The following is a 19,895-nucleotide window of genomic DNA, read 5'->3' on the forward strand; positions in this document are numbered from 1 at the left end:
GTGTAACTGGAAAACATGACCTACTGAAAATTATGATCAACAATACTGGACTGGTCCATATACAATGGTACACTGGTTAATATCCTTCAATTTTCTTATAATTCAGCGACACTGGAAATTTGATAAATTCTTTTATACAATAATACCTAATTCTATATATTAATCATTTATCACTCCATTTAATTCAGATAAAATATATTAAATTATACTAGCGTACACTCCACCTAAGCTATTAATATCCATTCTGTTGTTAATAGAATTTTAAAATTTGATAATATGAATCATTTCAAGTATCAACCTCCTAGTATTATTTTACATTCAACTAGTATTATTTTCTCCAAACTGAAATCACCAATCGGGAAACTTAAAACAGTCCAACATAGTATTTAGTATTCAATGTAACGATTGCCAGGGACAATATATAGGGCAAACCTAGCAATATTTAAAAAAGCATTTGGAGGCATATAAATACAAGAAACATGAGGTTATCCAAACATGAAAAAGAAAAATAAACAGTTTTAATTATAAGCTAGTAAAAATGTTAGATTATGATGTAAGTAATACTTGGGGGGTTGATACTTGATATTATTCATATTTTCAAATGTAAGAATTCTATTAACAACAGAATGGATATTAGTGGTTTAAGTGTAGTGTACGCTAGTGTAATTTAATATACTTTATCTTAATTAAATGGAGTGATAAATGATTAATATATATAGGATTAGATATTGTATAAAAGAATTGCTATTTCGGTGTACGATTTATTATTTGTTATAAAATTTCCAGTATGACTGAATTATAAGAAAAGTGAAGGGTATTAACCAGTGAACCACTGTATATGGACCAGTCCAATACTGTTTATCATATGATTAAGTAGGTTACGTTTTCCAGTTACACTTGATACAGCTTCGAATCTGAAGCAAAACATCATGTTATGATTTTTCTGTGTTTATTTTTGTTTTATATAATAATAGTGTAAAATGGCTGTGTTACTGAAGATTTATAAAAAAAAATATTTGTTGTCTATTATAGCAAACAACCGAAAAGTTCTCAATTATGATTATCTAAATTATATATATATATATATATATATATATATATATATATAATTAGTATTTATAAACCCAAAGCACACACATACAAAACAAGAATGATCTTACCTTCAATCTAATAAGGCCTTTTCAAATTCTTTAGATTCATCATCAGTTATTAAAAATACTATAATTAACATCAGCATTTAGGTACTTCATCAATCCTATTATGACTGATTAAAATTATTAGTCAGATGTTAAAATTCTATTGCACAGGCCTACCAGTTTAAACAGATCATCCTGCTCAAAATTTACCTGGTGGTTTATTAAAATGAAATTTCTATATTTATAAGTAAAATATTTCTTCAAATGCTCCAGTTTGTTTTTAACATTTCAAATTTCTAATATTTTAAGTCTGTTTACTAAATCTGTAATTTTGTGTCCCATTTGAAGTCAAATGATCTGCCATATTTGAAAAAATTGCATTTATATTTTTAAATGCTCTTGAGATGTTTTTGACAATACTTACAGATAACTTTTTAACAACCGCAAGACAGGTCGAAGTACTGAAAGAAATAGCAGAAAAAGTAACGCTCTAAATTTCCTTTGAGAAAACAGAATTTATGTCAAATAGAACACAAACCCCATCAAAAATGACCAAAAAATATGGACAAATAAATATAGAGCACATGTTTAAATAGTTAGGAAAAATTATGCAGACCACAGGAATAGAGAAAGCTCAGGAGTACAGACTACAGAAACTAAAGCGAGCATTCTGGATGACTGGAAATATTTCTAACAAAAAATGCATAAACAAACAAAGATTAGATACTATAATACGGTTATTAAACCAGAAGTCTTATATGCTTGTGAAACATTGGTAATGAACAGGAAAGGTGAACTAGAGAACCTCCAAAAACAAGAACGGAAAGTAATAAGGAAAATGCTTGGTCCAAAAATGAGAGAGGAAGATTTCAATCAAATTAAGATCAAGAAAAGAAGCTGGAGAACTTTCTAACATAGTGAGGAAGAGAAGGTTGAAATTTTATGGACAAATAAAGAGACTTCCATCAACACAACTGACCAGAAGAATTGTACAATACACAGAATCAATCAAGATCATCCTGTAGAACACAGAAGTCCTAAAAGACCTACGGAAAGCTGGAATCACACCAAATGATACAAATGACAGAAACATCTACAAACGTAAAGTATACAAGTGGGAGGTAAACCAGGAGGAAGAGAAAAAGAGGACTGGTACAAAGTGGACAGAAGAAAGAAAGCAGGAGCATAGTGAAAAAATGAAACTACAGTGGGCAAGCAAGCAAGAAGACACACTAAGTGAAATTGCCCTGTGCAATCCTGGCAGGGCTCAGACACATCAAATAATAATATTAATATAACAATAATATATACTATCCAAATTAACGAATTCATCTAAAAAAAAATATATATTTTCTTACTTTAATGATCCATTTTTATAGTGAAGAATGTGTTTTTTTGGAGATTCCTCCATTATAAGTTCTTAGGTAAAAAATTCCAAAATTATAAAATTATCTGTCAATATATTAAAAATTTTAAAAAGTCATATTAATATGTTAAATTTTTACAAATAATTAAATTACAATTATTAATACCATATTTATTATAAATAATGCAACCATCATGTATGGTTCATTATCTATTTTCCATCAATTTAAACAAAATATCCCTTAGACTGTTATTTGATTCATTAACTTATAATTATTTTTAAATTTTCAAATGTAATAATCTCTAACAGTCTTTAATATGCTTGAATATTATCATTTACTTCTACTTTGTTTTAATTGGCCAGCAGGTTTCTCATATCTACTCAAATAGGTCATAATTTACTTAATAAATAACAAAATTATGTTTATTATAATCAGAAGTAAATATTTTATTACATTGTTTATGAATTTGTAATTGAGCATCACAACAGTATTATAATAATAATAATAAAATAATAAAAATTATATTTTAACTGCTTTTAGTTTTTTTTTATAAGGCAACTAATTAAATTAAATTGTCATTTTATTAACAGACTTAGAAGATGAAAATACCTTCTGTTCTATTTTAATATTTTGACAAAAACATTTTTGAATATCTAATGATCACTATGCAAGCACTCAATATTTAATTTTATATTGTTAATAGATTTTTAAAACACATACTATAAAGTTCTTTATTGAATATCTTTCAAGTTTTCTATTGTTTTATCATTATATCTATATTTCAAATATATTTTTATTTTTTCTATTTAATTGTAAGCCAACATTAATTAGATTTGTATAAATATTTTCTCCAGCATATAGTATTTATGAATTCATTGTAATAAGCTTTTTTTCTAATAATTTGATTTATGTACTATATTTCCTTGTACTGTATGAAACATGTTGCAATACATTTTTATAATTTATTTGTGACCATGGATAATATATGCCAGCTAGATCCAACCAAAAATCATTACCGGGCCAATAAATACTAGGAATGTGAAGTGCGCCACAATACAATAAAAAAAGCTGACAACACAGTTGTAGGATTTTTCCTGTCGCATGGCTTTTTTCTGATTCACAGCTTACACACATAACTTAACTTAAAATATTTATAATTTTATTTAACTACAATATTTTTCTTTTATTTAATTCAATGATTCTAAATAAAGCGTGCACGCATACTGTATTTTATTCAAGTAGGTGTGGGTGGCAGTACTAGTGGCCACTTTAAATATTATTTGTTTATTTCATCTACCACACACCTGTGACATCACAACATAGCAGGCGACTAAAGCAGTAGTCCAGCTGCTAAGTTGGATGAGGGGTGTGTAAGGGGGGGGATGGTTGGGTTAAGACTCCACTTTGATGGGCAACAAATTTGTGGATCCAAGATGCTAATAGAAAAAAACTGCAACAAAAACGACCCACTATAATACTGCCTTCTACAACATTTCAAAATTATTACTATTTTTTTTGGAGTAGAGGTGCAATTTAGCAAAAACATTTTTACACAAAAGATGTTTTTTTTATAATTGTTTACAAAAATATTGAAAAAATGCAACAAAAATCACCCCTTGTACTGCCTTCTATAACTTTTCAAAATTAAACCACTTTTAGGGATGGGGGTGAAATTTAGCAAAACATTTTTTTTTTTAATTATTTCGTTTATTAATATTCACAAGATTATAAAAAATATATATATAACCTTAATTATGCAAAATCTGGAGATGATTTCATTTCCCCCCTGTATCCCCCACACTGTGACCTTTTGAACTGAAAATTTTATAGCATCAATGCCCCTACTATAGAAATATAATAGCCAAGTTTGGTCAAGTAGTTCTGGAAGAATAAGGTGATTTACAAGCCAACATACATGCATACGTATGCACATTTTGTCGCAGAAATTTCAATGCAATTTTTTGGTTTTCTGGGGTCCTTAGGGGTCAATTTTTAAAGATTTGATGAAAATCGGATATGCCCAATTTTGACCGATCACCATACTTTCCCTTTTATATAGCTATAGCTGCTATATAGATGGGAAAGTAAAAATATTTAATATTAAAATGTGTCATTTTGTATAACTGTAATGCAAAATCTCATTTACATATCTAACCTTTAGAAGAATTCAATGAATGTGGTTTATGACATGTATTTATTTTAAACATTATGGATGATGTCCATGAATTCATGGGTAAACTATCAAATTATATACAATATTTCTGATTATTGCTATTATGTCATTAATAAAACTAAAATTTTTGTGATTATTATTTTTTTTTATTAACTCTGATGTTATTTACTATAATTTTGCTATAAATGTTTCTACTTTTACATCTTACCTAATCAGTACTGTAGTTGTATTAACAATTTGTATGTATTTTTTCCATATAAGAATTTTTTATTTTATATTCTTTTTTTAATTTGATATCTCAGCTCTGTATTTTGCCCATAATTTTAATCATAAAATATACATGTATTGTTCATTAAGTTCATAATGATATAACTAAACACCTGTATTTTATTTCATGCAATTATTATAATTAAGTATGACTGAGTCGTTATAAGTTTTTCACTACTGTTAAAATCTGTTTATAGTCTTAGAACTTTTGCTTTACAAAAAAATTTTTTTGGTAGTTATTTTCATACACGATTATGAATGTGATCTTATTGTCTTATTTTAATTAATTGTTATTATTATTGTTATCTATTAATTTGGTTTTCAATTATTTTATGTTTTTAAAATTTATACAGTTCTTGTTTGTTACATAGATATTTAAAGTGTTACTTTGTATGTTCTATTTTATACATAAATCTTATTTAGTATTAAAAGTTATTTTTTATTCTATTTAAAGTAATAACCTTCAGTTATATCTGTTTTTGATACATTTAATTAATTTAGTTTTATTATTACCAATAGAATGATTGAATATAAAGTAAATTAAATGTTGGCAGTTATTATTGATAGATTATTGAACTGTTTTTTTTAACTGAATCTCTTTTATATGATAAACTTTTAATATCTTGACTCCAGTAATTTAAATAATTTTGTATTTTTTCTGAAAGAGCTAATGATGTTAATACCTTTTTAAATGTAAAATAAGAATATCAATAAGATAAAAATATCTTCCATAAATTTTAATATTTAGTTGAATTCATTATTTGAATATTTTCAAATTAAAAGCAGTGATATCATATACTGGTTGATTCAAAAAGGACTTCACAATCTTAAAATCATATAAAAATTTATTGAAATAACATATATTCAATTGGGGTCTCACTTCATAGAAAACCGCATCAAGTTTGACATCCAAGATTCATTTTGGCTAAATATGGGTTCTATTTGTAATGCGACATAAATCTAATCTGAAGTCGATTTCATTTCAGACTGTAGCCAGAATGTCTGGTGTTACCTCTGCAGCTGCGGCATTAATTTGAAGTCTTTGCTCAACAAGATCAGCAGGCAAAAGTGGTACCATAAACCCTACCTTTACAGTTGCCTCCCGGAAGAAGAATGAGCCATAAGTCATTAAAACCATTGATCTTATGACTATCATGAATGTACTGCAAAATTTCTTAAGGGTTTTTACTACCTCGCATTCAGCAGTTATGGGTGTTCACACTGCCACTGATGTGAAAATGTTGGGTCATCAACAAAAATTAAATCTAAAACTGTATCGTTGTCTGCAATTCTATCCATAATTTCCAAAACACAAAACTGCAACAAAGCAACTTTGTCATCTGTAATGTGTTGAACCATTAGTTTGTATGGCTAAAGTACATTTGTTTATGTAATATGCACTAAACAGTTGTTTATGGAATGCCAGTGGAATTGATTTCTTTGGACTATGCATAAAACTTTCTCTAAGCTGTTCCACAGTAGTTTCAGGGATGCATGGGCATCCTGATTTTGTATTTTTAAAAGAACAACCAATCTCAATGAAGGTTTAGTACCAAGAGTAAATTGTACGCCTACTAGGAGACTTCCTACCAAACTGTCTACGAAAATTACGCTGAACTGCAGTTGCTGACTGTAAATTGTGAAACCAAAACAGTCAGTGAACACTTTCTACACCAGTAAATGTATCCATTTTTAGAAACCCTAACTACATGAGTCAAAACTTTTGTTGCGTTTTGCTACAAAATGAGACCTCAACCAAATCTGTAAGTTATCTAAATAAATTTTTATACTCTTTTAAAGTTGTGAAGTCCTTTTTGAATCACCCAACCCTGTGTACATGCACGTGTGCATTCACAAGTACATACCCAGTCATATCTTATCAATAGTTTTAATGATTTGGTAACATTAACATAGATTGGTTTCCTTAAACTTATACACATTTTGTTAAATTAGTACACTGATAATGTGGAAGCAACATGAACATTTTCTACACTCAATGAGTAATCATTAAATCAGTTTTGGAAGTTAATAAAAACCATATATATCTTTTTATTTGTTTATATTTATAAATAGGACAGTGGATCTAATATTATAATGTTAACATACAATTATTTATAATGTTATACATAATTGTCAATTCATATGTAGTATGTTCACAAAAAAAAGAACCTTGTCTAATAGTACAAATGATGAGAGTTTATATTTGGTATGCACACTGTCTTCTTCTACAAGTTCAGTAACAAGAAAAATTGTTTAGATCTTTTTAATGTTCCAGAAGATTAAAATTCTACTTTCAAAAAATATTTTTACCTGTTCAATAAACATCTATACAACACAGATATAACAAAAGCACACTTTACAAAATTACAACGGAAAAACAATAGTTTCATATGATTCTGAACTGACAATGTACTCTACAGAGTTTACGTGTGAGTATTTACAGTATATGCATGTATTGATGTATTAATTATTTCAGACATAATCTGATAATTATTTTTTTAATACACTGGAAAATTAGTTAAAAAAATAATTTTGTGCAAAATTCGTGTAAGTGTTAAAAACATCAGGTTATTCACAAGCTTTCAAAAATTTTCCTACTCTTAAGCAATTAGAAAGCTGAAATTTGATATTTAATGACTGTAAAATTACTTTAACTTCCTGTAAAGAGATAATTATTATATAAAATTGAATACATAAATACAAATGTAATAAAAATATTTTGATTTATTACTTTTTATGGAAATGTGATTTCAATGGACAAGATATTTACATGTTCATCAGTTAAAATAAAAAAAATTCAAACCATGAATAAATCATTTAAAATTTATCAGTATGATTATAAGAATGTAAATCATTAATACAGTGCAAATGAAAAATTAAACTAGAATTATCACTGATTTACAAATTACCTGCACACCCAGCTTTATCTACATCCCCAAATATATAAAAAGAAGGGATAAATAATTATTCAAATTTTTCAACGAAATTTAGCCAAGTTTAAACCCAAGAAGTTTGAAAACCAAAATTGTTTGAACTCTTTAACAAGGTAGTAAATAAAAGTATTTGAAGAGAAAATGTAAAAATACATTAGCTATATTAAATAATTCAAACAAAAATGTTTATGAATATTAATAGCTATAAAAAATGTATTACACAGATGTATCACAAAGTTCACCTACTGTTTTAGAACATAACCTATTCTATTCATGAAAATAATGAAATAAGTTATGTTCTAAAATATTTCATTTGCTAGTTATGACTAGTGAAAGATTTTGCTTGGATTTCAATTACCCCGGTGAAATGAGGTCATACTGAAACTTTTAAGATATTAATTAAGGGGACAGAATTAGTGATTTCTTATGGTCTTTGAGCTGAAAAATCAAATAAATTTGGTTCTCAGAACCAAATATGCAGTAGTTCTTGAAAAATCTGGGGTGAAAATCAATAAAGTGGGGTAAAATCCCTGTTTTTTTTGTTTTTTTATGTTTGACGTACAATAACTGTTGAATGAGTAATAAACATATATAAAACTTTCAAACAAAACTTGTAGGGAATTTAATTCTGAACAAAATGGTGCAAAATAAGTTGAATAAAACAAAGAAAAGTTAAAAAAATTCAAATTCTATTTGCAAAAGTACATTACTACATCTGTCATAAAAATACTTATTTAATATAAACGAAAACCAAACTCATTTTTGGTGATTTGAAGAATTTATAAAAACAAAATTTACAGTTAAAAACTGCTGTTGAAAAAAATGGAAATTACATAACTGTAAAACAAAAATTATATATATAATTGTTTTATTAATGACAGAAATACAATAAATTATTCAAAAAATTATGATTTCAAAGTTGGCAATAAAATAACAACAACTGATCAATGATGCACAAAATGTATTAGTGTTTACATAAGGTACATTAAGTATATCTGGTACTGTCATTAGAAGGTTTTCTTGAATTTTAGTTTGAATGTGATTGGTTTGCCTGCCGTTGAAGTAATACTGTACTTATTTACAAAGAGGAATGAATATGCTGGAATGATTTTTGAACATTTATTATAAACTAATATGTGAAATGAACTTTGGTCTAGTTTACAGTTTCTAAATAAAATTTGAATTTTTCTAGCTTTTCTTTGTTTTATTCAACTTATCTCATACCATTTTGTTCAGAATTAAATTCTCTACAGATTTTATGTATGTGCTTATTACCCATTTAACAAAGTTATTGTATGTCAAACGATCACTACTAGACCAACCTAGAGGCCAAAAAACCCTCATTGGGTTGGTTAAGTGGTGAACTCTCATCACAAATCAGCTGATTTTGAAATCGAGAGTTTTAAGGTTCTATCCTTAGTAAAATCCTAGTAAAGGCAATTACTTTTATACAGATTTGAATACTAGATTGTGGATACTGGTGTTCTTTGGTGGTTGGGTTTCAATTAACCACACATCTCAAGACTGTACAAGACTACACTTCATTTATATTCATACATATCATCCTTATTCATTCTCTGAAGTAATACCTTACAGTGGTTCTGAAGGCTAAACAGAAAAAAAAGAAAATTAAATAACCAGTTTGTAATACAAAGGAATCAAATAGATGGTAAACTTAGGTTATTGGCAATGATGGAAAAAAATTCTATGCTGAATAATGACAGAGGAAAAATAAATAATAATGTTTTGGATTTTAAAATTTACTAAACATTTTCGCAAAAGTTTTTTCTCTTTTTAAGAATTAAACATTCATTTTGTCTAAAATCTATTTAACATAAGGCAAATTCTAAAAAAATTAAATGCTCATTTATCACTCCTTCTAAAGAAACATTATTACAGTGTGTTGCAATCAACCTGATTAAGGAGTTGTAATGTTGTAGACCAAATTATAAGTTAACCTTTTGATTTTACCTTAACTGTATAAATCAGAATTTGATTACTAATTACTTAGTTAGCAACTGTGTCAATTATTTTATGGATATGAATGAAATTAACTTTTTTCTTCATTAATATTAGATTTGATTTTATTTATTATGTATTCACTAGGAAGGCTTTTTAAGTTATACTTTTGTATGCATATTTGTTTATATTAATTCCAGTACTTACGTATTAATGCCACCGCAGCTACAGCTTTATTTAAAAACAAAAGTAGTCAATCGGATTTCGGTGGAAAATGAACAGTCACTTTATTAATTTTAATAAATGATTATTTATATTTATTTAATTTATAAATATAATTTAACCAAACTTAACCTACGCTCGCTAACCTTGACTAATTAACACCGTAATTTTTTTGAGTATTTATTTAATAAATTCAGTAATTATTGTAATTATTTATTATTTAAATAATCAAAACACTCCTGTTAATTAGTCAAGGTTAGCGAGTGAAGCGAGTGTAGGTTAAGTTTGGTTAATAAAATAAATAAATATAAATAACCATTTATTAAAATGAATAAAGAGACTGTTTTGAATCAATGTTAAACTCTATATCGGCCCATTTTCCACCGAAATCCGATTGACTACTTTGTTTTTAAAGCTGTAGCTGCAGTGGCGTTAATACATAAGTACCTTAATTCCTCTATATCCACTGATTATAACTAAAACTACATTCTATCTAGTTTGGGTTTTTTTAATTTCTTGGGCATATACTGTACATGGGCACATAGTATATTTGTTTGTAATGAAATTATAAAAGTATGCAGAACAATATTCCAGATTAAATGGCAAAAATTTGCTCAAGATTATAAAATTTAATCAACTGTAAATTGATTATCATCTTATTTCTATTTGAACTAAACGCGAAAGAAGTATTACTTGTATCAATGCGGTACATTGATACATGTTATACACATTTAATTTTGTTTTTTTTTTTGGGAATTTTTGCACAAAAAAGCCAGGCAGGCTTTATTAGAACCCAAAAACCCCAAGTAACGAACATCAAACTACACGTTTAACCATTAATACAATATTTTTTTAAAGAGAAAAAGAAATACAGGCTTAAATTTACAGACAAGATTTTCTAAGTAGCAGCAAAGAAAAAAAAACAGAAATAAAGGATTGTTTACAGATCCCATAAACAGAATAAATTGTTATCTAAGATTGGTATTACACACAGGTGATACAATGTGTTTGATAGGACTATAGAACTCAAAAATAAGTACACAATTTGAAAACTAACAAAATACAATAAATTAATGTATAAATTAAAAGCCAACGATTGCACTAAATACATCAAGCAAGCCAGGCATATAATCACCCCAAATGTAAGAAATGCATACAAGTAACAGAATCAACTTTTATAAATCACATTATAGAAACACAAATAAGATATACAAGCCATTAACTACAACATGCAAATTTCACTCTTATAAAAAAAACAAAATCTCAACATACTTGAACAAATGTTACACATACTAAATTTAAAAAAAAAAACAACAAACAGATAAATAGAATATACTGAACATATTATTCAGTTATATATTTAAGGAATTTCCTAACCTTTTTATGATTGGGGCAACTAGCAACAGCATTATCAGAAACTTCATAGATGAAGGTGCTGATAACCACTAATAATTTTTTTAATTTATCAGCCTGTCGCTTATGAGCTTTTGAACTTTGGAAATGCAAAACAACTGAAAAAGTACTTATTAAGAAAACTTAAACAAATAATTCTTTAATCTTATAAAAGGTACTAACTCTGAAAATGAAGCAATTTCAAATTTATGGGGAGGGATTACGATAGATAATTTGAGAAGATATAGCCTAATGATGTAATTTAATATTTTGTATAAAAAAGGCTGATTGTATATCACTGCAAACACTTCAAGCTTCAGAAATGACAAGTAGCAACCTAAAAATTTATTACCAATGCTTAGTCTCTAGTTGGTGAATAATCAAATCTAAAATCTTATTGCAAACTACTATCTGGAAGAGATAACTGGAACAGAAAATGTGGGTAACAGAAAGGTAGTCGACTATTACATTATATAATGATACTCAAATGAAGAAAATTATCTGAAAAATAAAATAAAGCTCATCATGCGTTCACCTTCATGTTTGGAGCATTAAAATACACTTCACAGAATTTCAAAACCATCACATAATCTCCATCTTCTTTGATTGCTATATCATATCCAAACGTGCTGTGGTGATATCTTTCAGTCTGATATAAAATCTGATCGCTAGGCGGTACTCGTCCGATAAGGAGACGTTTTCCGTAATCAGAAGCCGTTCCCACCTTGCCAAATAGCGGATCTCTGTCGTATTTAATTCCTAAACTATCTGTAAAAGCATCTCCACCGGCATTAATAGCATAAATTACTTCACCAAAACTAGCAACGTCACATACATTTATTAAAGTACTAATAAATAAGACCAAAGTACTTAAAAAATATTTGAATAAAGTTAACATGTTTTTCTAAGAAGTAATGACCGAAAAATAATGCTTTTGATACAAAACTATTAAAATACTGTTGTACTTAAGTAAAAGATTCAATATAAGATGATATTAAAGTAAACAGTGCACTCGTTTCGGAACATTTAAGATTAAATTTAACAGCCGCTAACCTAACAGTATATTATAAACGGCGCACGACCGGCGAAACGAACTGCTGCTACTACAAAAAAATTGTAAACTGCGCTATCAGCTGGTCTAATATGAAACGTGACGGTTTAATTATAAAATATTATTGCTTGCTTTAATTTTTTTTAAAAAGGTGTTTTTTATTTTTTTATTTAACAACCCCAAAAAATTGTTAATATCTGAACATTCTTCTATTTTTGGTTTAATAAAAACTAGTTGTTATATAATAATGAGATTGTCCATCTCAGAAGTAAATAAAAACAGTAGATAAATTTATTTTTAAAATCTTTAAACCTGAATCAGAGGATTTTGATGAAGTATTTGCAAAAATATATATCATGGAGTTTTGTTATGTTGGATACCTGATGTATTTTGTTTTTTTTCAGTGAATACCAAAATTAATTGACGTCAATTTTTAAGCTTAGTATTGTTGTTGGTAATGACGTTTCGTATTAATTAATGTTAATTAGTAGTTTGCAACAGTTCTGTTTTGATCAGTTATGGGTGATATATTACTTCAGTTTCCAGTCGAATTGATTGAAAGTATTTTGGAAAATAAAGGATTATCCCTGTGTGATTTATGCAATGTAGCTGCGACTTGTACGAAATTGAAAGCTCTGATTGAAGATAGCCAAAAATTATGGAAAGTAAAATTTCAGCAACTGTAAGTACCGCATAAGTAAATGACATTCATCTGCCTGCAATTGTTATATAAGTTCATTTATTACATTACTATTTCGTTTAAGGTTATGTTCTACGACAGAATCGTAATTATTGCAACATTTACTACTGATAATAACTTGAACATTAAGCAATTATTATTACAACGTTAATTTGCTGCCTTATTGTATAATTTTATTACTTAGTTCTGTAATTAATTAAAATCATTGAAGATCAGCGAAGATATTTTGGATTTGACTTGCAAATGCTCAGTTAAGTTCATTGCTTTAAATTACTAAAAAAGAGATATAACATTTGGTTAGACGTTTAATTTTGTGGTTTCTTTATGAATTGTATGATAATAATGAAAACAACATTCAACAAGCATAATTATTATAAAGCGAACTTTTTAAATATAATTTTTTTTCATTAAAAAATGTTGGTAGTTTGTAAAATTATAATATTTCCTTCTAATAGTAATTTTTTAAGAACTTTATCAGCTACATTTTTTTTTTTCTTAATTTATTTATATTTTTACATTATTTAGAATAAACTACTGTTAAGAGATCCTTTCCAAGTTTGTTTCATTTTAAAGGAGGTAATTTTATAAAACATGCTTCAAGTCCTAGTTTTTTTAATACTTACAGTATAAGATTTACATTTATGTATAATATTTATATTTAAATGAGATGAAATTAACTACATATAAATGGAAATGTAGGTGGTTATCAGTAACTAACCGCAGATCGATCTGTATGATTAATTGATGTGAAGTTGTTTTTTATATCCTAGTGAACCAATGATAGTAGTTTTGAGGTTATTATTTATTTATTTCCTTGGTATTTTTTTATATACTTTCATTTCTCTGATAAAATAGAATTGATAATTCTGAGAAATTTTTTAATCAACTTCAATTTTGTTTGTACTTTAATAAACATAGTAGATATGTTTAGGATCAGGAAAACACACCTAAATGTCCAAAAGCAAGTTTGGACAGCGGGTGACACATGCAAGGTCAAAGTTTATGTTGCATTATCCAATTAATGCATACTCTAATCAATTAGCTTTCAGTTTAGTGGGTTATCGAGACCTGTTCAGATGTTAATCTGTTTTATGGAGAGAGGTTAGGGTTAAGTTTAGAATTTGTGGAGGGTGGTTGGGGGATAAATTACCTAAGTATGGCAGTATTTAATGCCATGTCATAGGTCACATATCAACATTTTTTGTTTAAACTGAAATATAGTTGCTACTGTGAGAGACTAATCACATTTTGATCACCCTACAAAGAGTGCAATCAGTCAGCAGCTGTCTCGTAGTCCAACCAACTATTAAAGTTAGTGTATGGTTTATTCCTCTCTCCACAAAACTCCAACTCTAACCTTAACCCTTACCTTTCCACATAACAAATTAACATCTGAACAGATTGCTATAATTCACAAAACTGACTTAGATCTTGCACAGATCTCTTGCTTTCTGACATTTAGATGTTGTTTTTTCCTGGTCCTGAGCATATTTAGTATGGTATATTAAAGTTAATCAAGTAATTGCACAGAATTACTGTATGATATTAACATAACCCTCATTTGTTATCTAAAATATGAACAGTTAATTTTATGAGTTCAATATGAATTAAATTCATTTTTGACCACTCTTTAGGATTTTATAAAATATTGATTGATGTATAAAGTGAAGATGCCTTTGAGGATTTTATTTACTTGACCAATTACCTAAGAAAGTACCATTTGATTGACTGTTTTTGAATATTTTCCACTATATTGTAAAATATAAAGCATTAATTAAATTCTAATAGTAAGCCTATTGATAAAGCAGTAACAATGTTTACAATTTTGTATTGTTTTATGTGTAGTTAATTTTTTTCAATTTACTTTATTTATTGTTAACTTTTTGTTGAGCTGTAAGTTCCAAACTTGAATTATTATTATTATTAATATTTGTTAGTCATGGATAAAATTAGAATAGGCTATGTTATACTAATATTATTTTGTAGATATATGTAAAATGATTTAATGACAACAGTCTTTTCTAGTAGAGTAGTAAATTACAAAAGAGCCTGTGATGTACAAGTGTGGTGCTGCTACACTGAATTTCCAGAATGCTAAAAAGAAATTTAAAGCTTGTTGGTCTAATAAAGTACATTATGTAATCGTGTTAAAATTAATTTGAAAACACAATCCAAAGAGTAATTTAGTTCATTTACCATGTGTTCAACTTATTCCATTTTAAACATCTAATAACAAGATTATAGTAGGCCTTAAAAATCAAACTTGCCCCTATCAGCTAGCAAACCTGTCCTTAGTGGAATAATATACAAAAAATAATCCACATGAATAATTGGAAGATAAGTTTTATTATTAAAAATATATTTATAAACTTTTCTATGTAATAAATTATACATAAAAAACATTTTCTTTTCCACCGAAATATATGAAGTTAATAATTATCTTAGGGCAATTGAAAATAACATTTTAAAATAATAAAAATAACTGATATTGCATGATGTAATTTTATTTTATAAAAAGTGTGATCAGAGTGGAATTGTTATCTTTATTACTATGATACTGTTGTATTATGAATCAGATATGGATGCAACATGAACATTAATGAAATTATTTATGGTAATTTCATTAAACTCATTATGAAATAATTTTTATTTAATAACAATATTTTAATATATTACAATATGATATTTATAAAAATAAGTTATCTTAACCTTCCCACAAATTTGGGGTCTTCTTTTAAATGATTTTGTGTTAATATAATGAGGTTTTTCTTTTATCAATAAATATGCTGACTGATATAGCAACAAATAAATTAGGCACATTTATTTTTATTAATCCTTTTTTAAAACTATAATAATATTAATAACAGCCTCAGAACTTAGAATACAGAATAATTGGAAGTAAGCATTAAAATAGTGCAAAATATGTTAGGCTTTAACAAATATCCACTTAAAAAATCACAGATATCCTGTTGTTTTAATTAAAGGCTGTATATACTGATATTAATGTATTTATATAAACAATGTTTTGTGTCATCATTTTAAGTATAAATTATAAATATTTTAAAATAATTATTAATACATTTTTAAAAATAATTTAAGATTACACATAATAAAATTTATACTTTTTAAAATTTTCATTATGTTCAAATAAAAAAAAACTATCCCACTTTATCTTTTTTTTGTTTAGCCTCCGGGAATTACCATTCAGGTATTACTTCAGAGGATGAATGAGGATGATATGTATGAGTGTAAATGAAGTGTAGTCTTGTACAGTCTCAGTTCGACCATTCCTGAGAAGTGTGGTTAATTGAAACCCAACCACCAAAGAACACTGGTATCCACGATCTAGTATTCAAATCTGTATAAAAGTGTATAAAACCAGGACTTGAACACTGGAACTCTCGACTTCCAAATCAGCTGATTTAGGAAGACACGTTCAGCACTAGAGCAACCTGGTGGTTATCCCACTTTATCCTGTAAAATATAAACTACAAAATTTGATTAAAATATTGGGCATGGTTACATTTGAAATGCAATCCTGAGAATGATCATAAAAAAGTTACTATAAAGTTTTGATATAATCATCTGTAACAATATATGTAAATGTTACATTACCATTATTAATGCTGCTGCTGGGAGCAAAGGTAGGTGGTATTGTGTTAGCATCCATTGTGCTGCCTTAAACCTCTGACAGTATAACTTAACTGGTGTAATGATTTGTTTAGACTGTGGTAAATAAAATGCCCTTTTAACCATATAAAAAAATTTAAATTGAATCTTTTTTTGTACTTTCAGGTATCCTAGACTTGAAAATATTTATAAGAAGAGTGGTTTGAATAACACTGTTAATTGGAAAAATGAGTGTAAAACTCGCATGTTATTAGGTAAACATGTCGACATTGAGTTAAATAAATTAATAAATAAATGCTACATGAAAGATGAATTAGCACATCATGATTACAAACCATTTATGAATATAGTGCACAACCACAGAGTTGGTGCATGGCTTATTATTGATCATCTTATGAATCTTATACATTCTGAATTAAGGTAAGGTATTAAAAAAATATTAATAAAGCATATTTATAAACTTTTTGCATAGTAGATTTTTGTACACTGTGGCTACAAAGTCCCTTTCCTATAAAAAAGTAATCATGAATTGTTTATCATTAGTTTATTTAAAATTTTACTTATAAAAGTTACTTTAGACTACATGTGTATGTTCTCCCCCATTCTCCACTCAGTGTAATCAGTTACTAAGTGCATTTAAACATTCTCTTTCATTTTAAAGGATTAAAGTCATAAAAACAATTTTCTGACAGCAGTTTTCAGCTCATCAACATTCCTTAGACACAAATGGGAAATTAAGTCTGAACTGCTAGGCGACCATCAAATTTCAAAGCCTCAAAGTACCCACTGCCTTTTAAAGTATTTATTTAAAAGTCCTTACTTATAGATCATAGTGAGCTGAAGCTCCACTGTGCTGAAAAATGGCAGTTAATTCCAAGAGGAATAAAATAATTTTAATAATTAAAGAAGAGCTTTGCAACAAGGTTTCCCTAAAGCCATGTCCCAGTCAGGAAGTTCATTAAAATGAGTTTGCTTAAAGGGTTTAAACCCAAGATTTTTTTTTCATTATTTTCTTGTAGGGAATATTTAATTCTGACCCTTTCCTAGTCAATTAAAGAATCCTAAGCTACCTTTTCTTAGATTATAAATGGAATTCCTCAACAATATCTGAGCAATTGATTTGAAAGAAGTACAGATCATATCAAATCGAGGACTGATCCAGTACAAAAGGCTTTTCCCCCCACTCGCTTGCAGATTGTAACTGTTGATGGTGCTTCTTACTAAAATGTTTAACTTGAATACTTGCTTTAGTTTGCCATTTTAACTGTAACATAAAGTGAACACATATAAATAACTGCTTCTAACAAACCTCGGCACGTTATTGAATAAATAAAAGCAACAGATAATTAAGCTTTTTAATCACGTGATGATATACAGTATTCCAACCTACCCCATAGGGAAAGACACCCACCTTCTGATGATCCCAGTTGCCACATCACCCCCTCCACTCATTACCTTGATGTCCTTTACTTGAGGTTGTCTTTTAACGTTACCCTCTAAACATGATAACATATCACAGTCATCAGTTTGGCTCTGTCAGGATGCTACTGTTGCAAATGTCTTGGCAGATATTTCCTTCAGTGTATTTACACAACTGTTGCCTTCGTATGGTTTCTTCCAACCACAACCACCATAACTTAAACCCTCAATTATCAAATTAACCGATTCATAAAAGTGAGATCCCATGCCTTCCTCTAACACTGAAGGTTTCATGCAAAATCTCTTCCGGTATCTAAGCTCAATTAGACTATGCACTCAGATCATTATTTGATTGAGTCTTGTAAACACCAAAAATACTATGTTCATACCAACAAAACAAGTGTTGATCGCAACAAAGACTATTTTGTCCTACAATTCAATTTACTTAAAATCCTCTTAATTTACTCAAAAATCAAGAAGTAGATTCATAAATTTAATAAGCGTCTAATGAAAATATACCCTGTCTTTCTGCTCTGGTTTGCTTTTGGGAGCAAGGTCAGTGCCTACATCCTTCCTCACAGCTCCACCTCAGAGTTCTCAAACATCCATTCTTAACAGCGAATATTCCTAACAGCTAACTTGGGCTCGATGCCAAAACACCTCTCTTGGCAAAGTAAGCACCTAGATAGGCCCTTGCTGTCCGAGTTGCTATTCTCTCTATACATCCATAACAGCATCAGACCCCCTCAGTCTCGGTGCTAAGAATCTCAGGAAACCAGCAACTATATAATATTCCCTTTCAGTTTTCCAGTTAATTTGCTGATCCAAAGTAGAAGTGATCTTCACAAGCTCTCAAACTACTTTGGTACGTTCAGCTTCGTACCTGGGGCAGACATATTAGACATGGCACACATCATCAATGGTCCTTTACACTGAACACGCCTAAATTGATAAAACCAAATCTGGCCAACCTACCTCAAAAAGCGCCATGTCCATAAAGGAACTTTGTAATATGCCGATTGGGCGGAAATCCACCTAACAACCTGCATATTTCTCACATCAGGAAAAATACCATGCATGTAACAGCCATCAGACAATACGCTACACCTCACCTGCCATAATTGGAAACCTTGATCGTCTATTTATTTTTTTGTGCCCAGAGGTAAGTTAATTTCCTTCGCATGATAAAGTAATTTGTGCTTAGTTGCAAGGATATCAATGAGCTTAATATCAGAAATAACAAAAGATTACCTATTGAGAGACGGTCCTGTAGGCACCAAACAGATAATAAAAGGAGATACTGGGCTCTCAAAATATTCTTACAACATTTGTACCTCATTTGATGAGCCCTGGCAGTTACATCATTATAGCTTCGCATACACCCTTATATAGAACATGCCCAGTGCTGAAATTAAGCTTCCAGTCACGATGAACTGTGCTCCAAACACTGAAGAAGCATTACAAGCCTTTTTTTAGCATATTGAAAGTGCTCCTTGAATTAAAGATTCTTATCAAGGATAGTAACTAGATACTTCTAGAGCAGGACATACCTAATTTGATGGCCCGCCATTGATACACGAGGTCATTGTATAACAGCCAGTATGCCCTTGAACAGCATCATTGTTGTTTTCTTTGGGATAAAAACC

At 28.6% G+C, this 19,895-nt stretch overlaps 2 protein-coding genes across 2 annotated transcripts in view; one reads left to right on the forward strand and one right to left on the reverse strand.

Moving 5' to 3' along the window:
- LOC142324187 (malectin) overlaps nucleotides 1-12,538 on the reverse strand; it is a 53,316-nt gene extending 40,778 nt beyond the window's left edge. Inside the window, exon 1 of the mRNA XM_075364933.1 lies at nucleotides 11,985-12,538. Coding sequence (XP_075221048.1) covers nucleotides 11,985-12,347 — 363 coding nt within the window. The 5' untranslated portion in view covers nucleotides 12,348-12,538. The remainder of the gene's footprint in view (nucleotides 1-11,984) is intronic.
- A 363-nt stretch (nucleotides 12,539-12,901) lies between these two features.
- The window catches only part of LOC142324188 (F-box only protein 21-like), a 44,693-nt gene continuing 37,699 nt past the window's right edge, over nucleotides 12,902-19,895 (forward strand). Inside the window, exons 1-2 of the mRNA XM_075364934.1 lie at nucleotides 12,902-13,182; nucleotides 16,996-17,250. Of these exons, the coding sequence (XP_075221049.1) occupies nucleotides 13,019-13,182; nucleotides 16,996-17,250 (419 nt within the window). The 5' untranslated portion in view covers nucleotides 12,902-13,018. The remainder of the gene's footprint in view (nucleotides 13,183-16,995; nucleotides 17,251-19,895) is intronic.

This window comes from Lycorma delicatula, chromosome 4, assembly GCF_047948215.1.
Source record: "Lycorma delicatula isolate Av1 chromosome 4, ASM4794821v1, whole genome shotgun sequence".
Classification (NCBI taxonomy): Eukaryota; Metazoa; Arthropoda; class Insecta; order Hemiptera; family Fulgoridae; genus Lycorma; species Lycorma delicatula.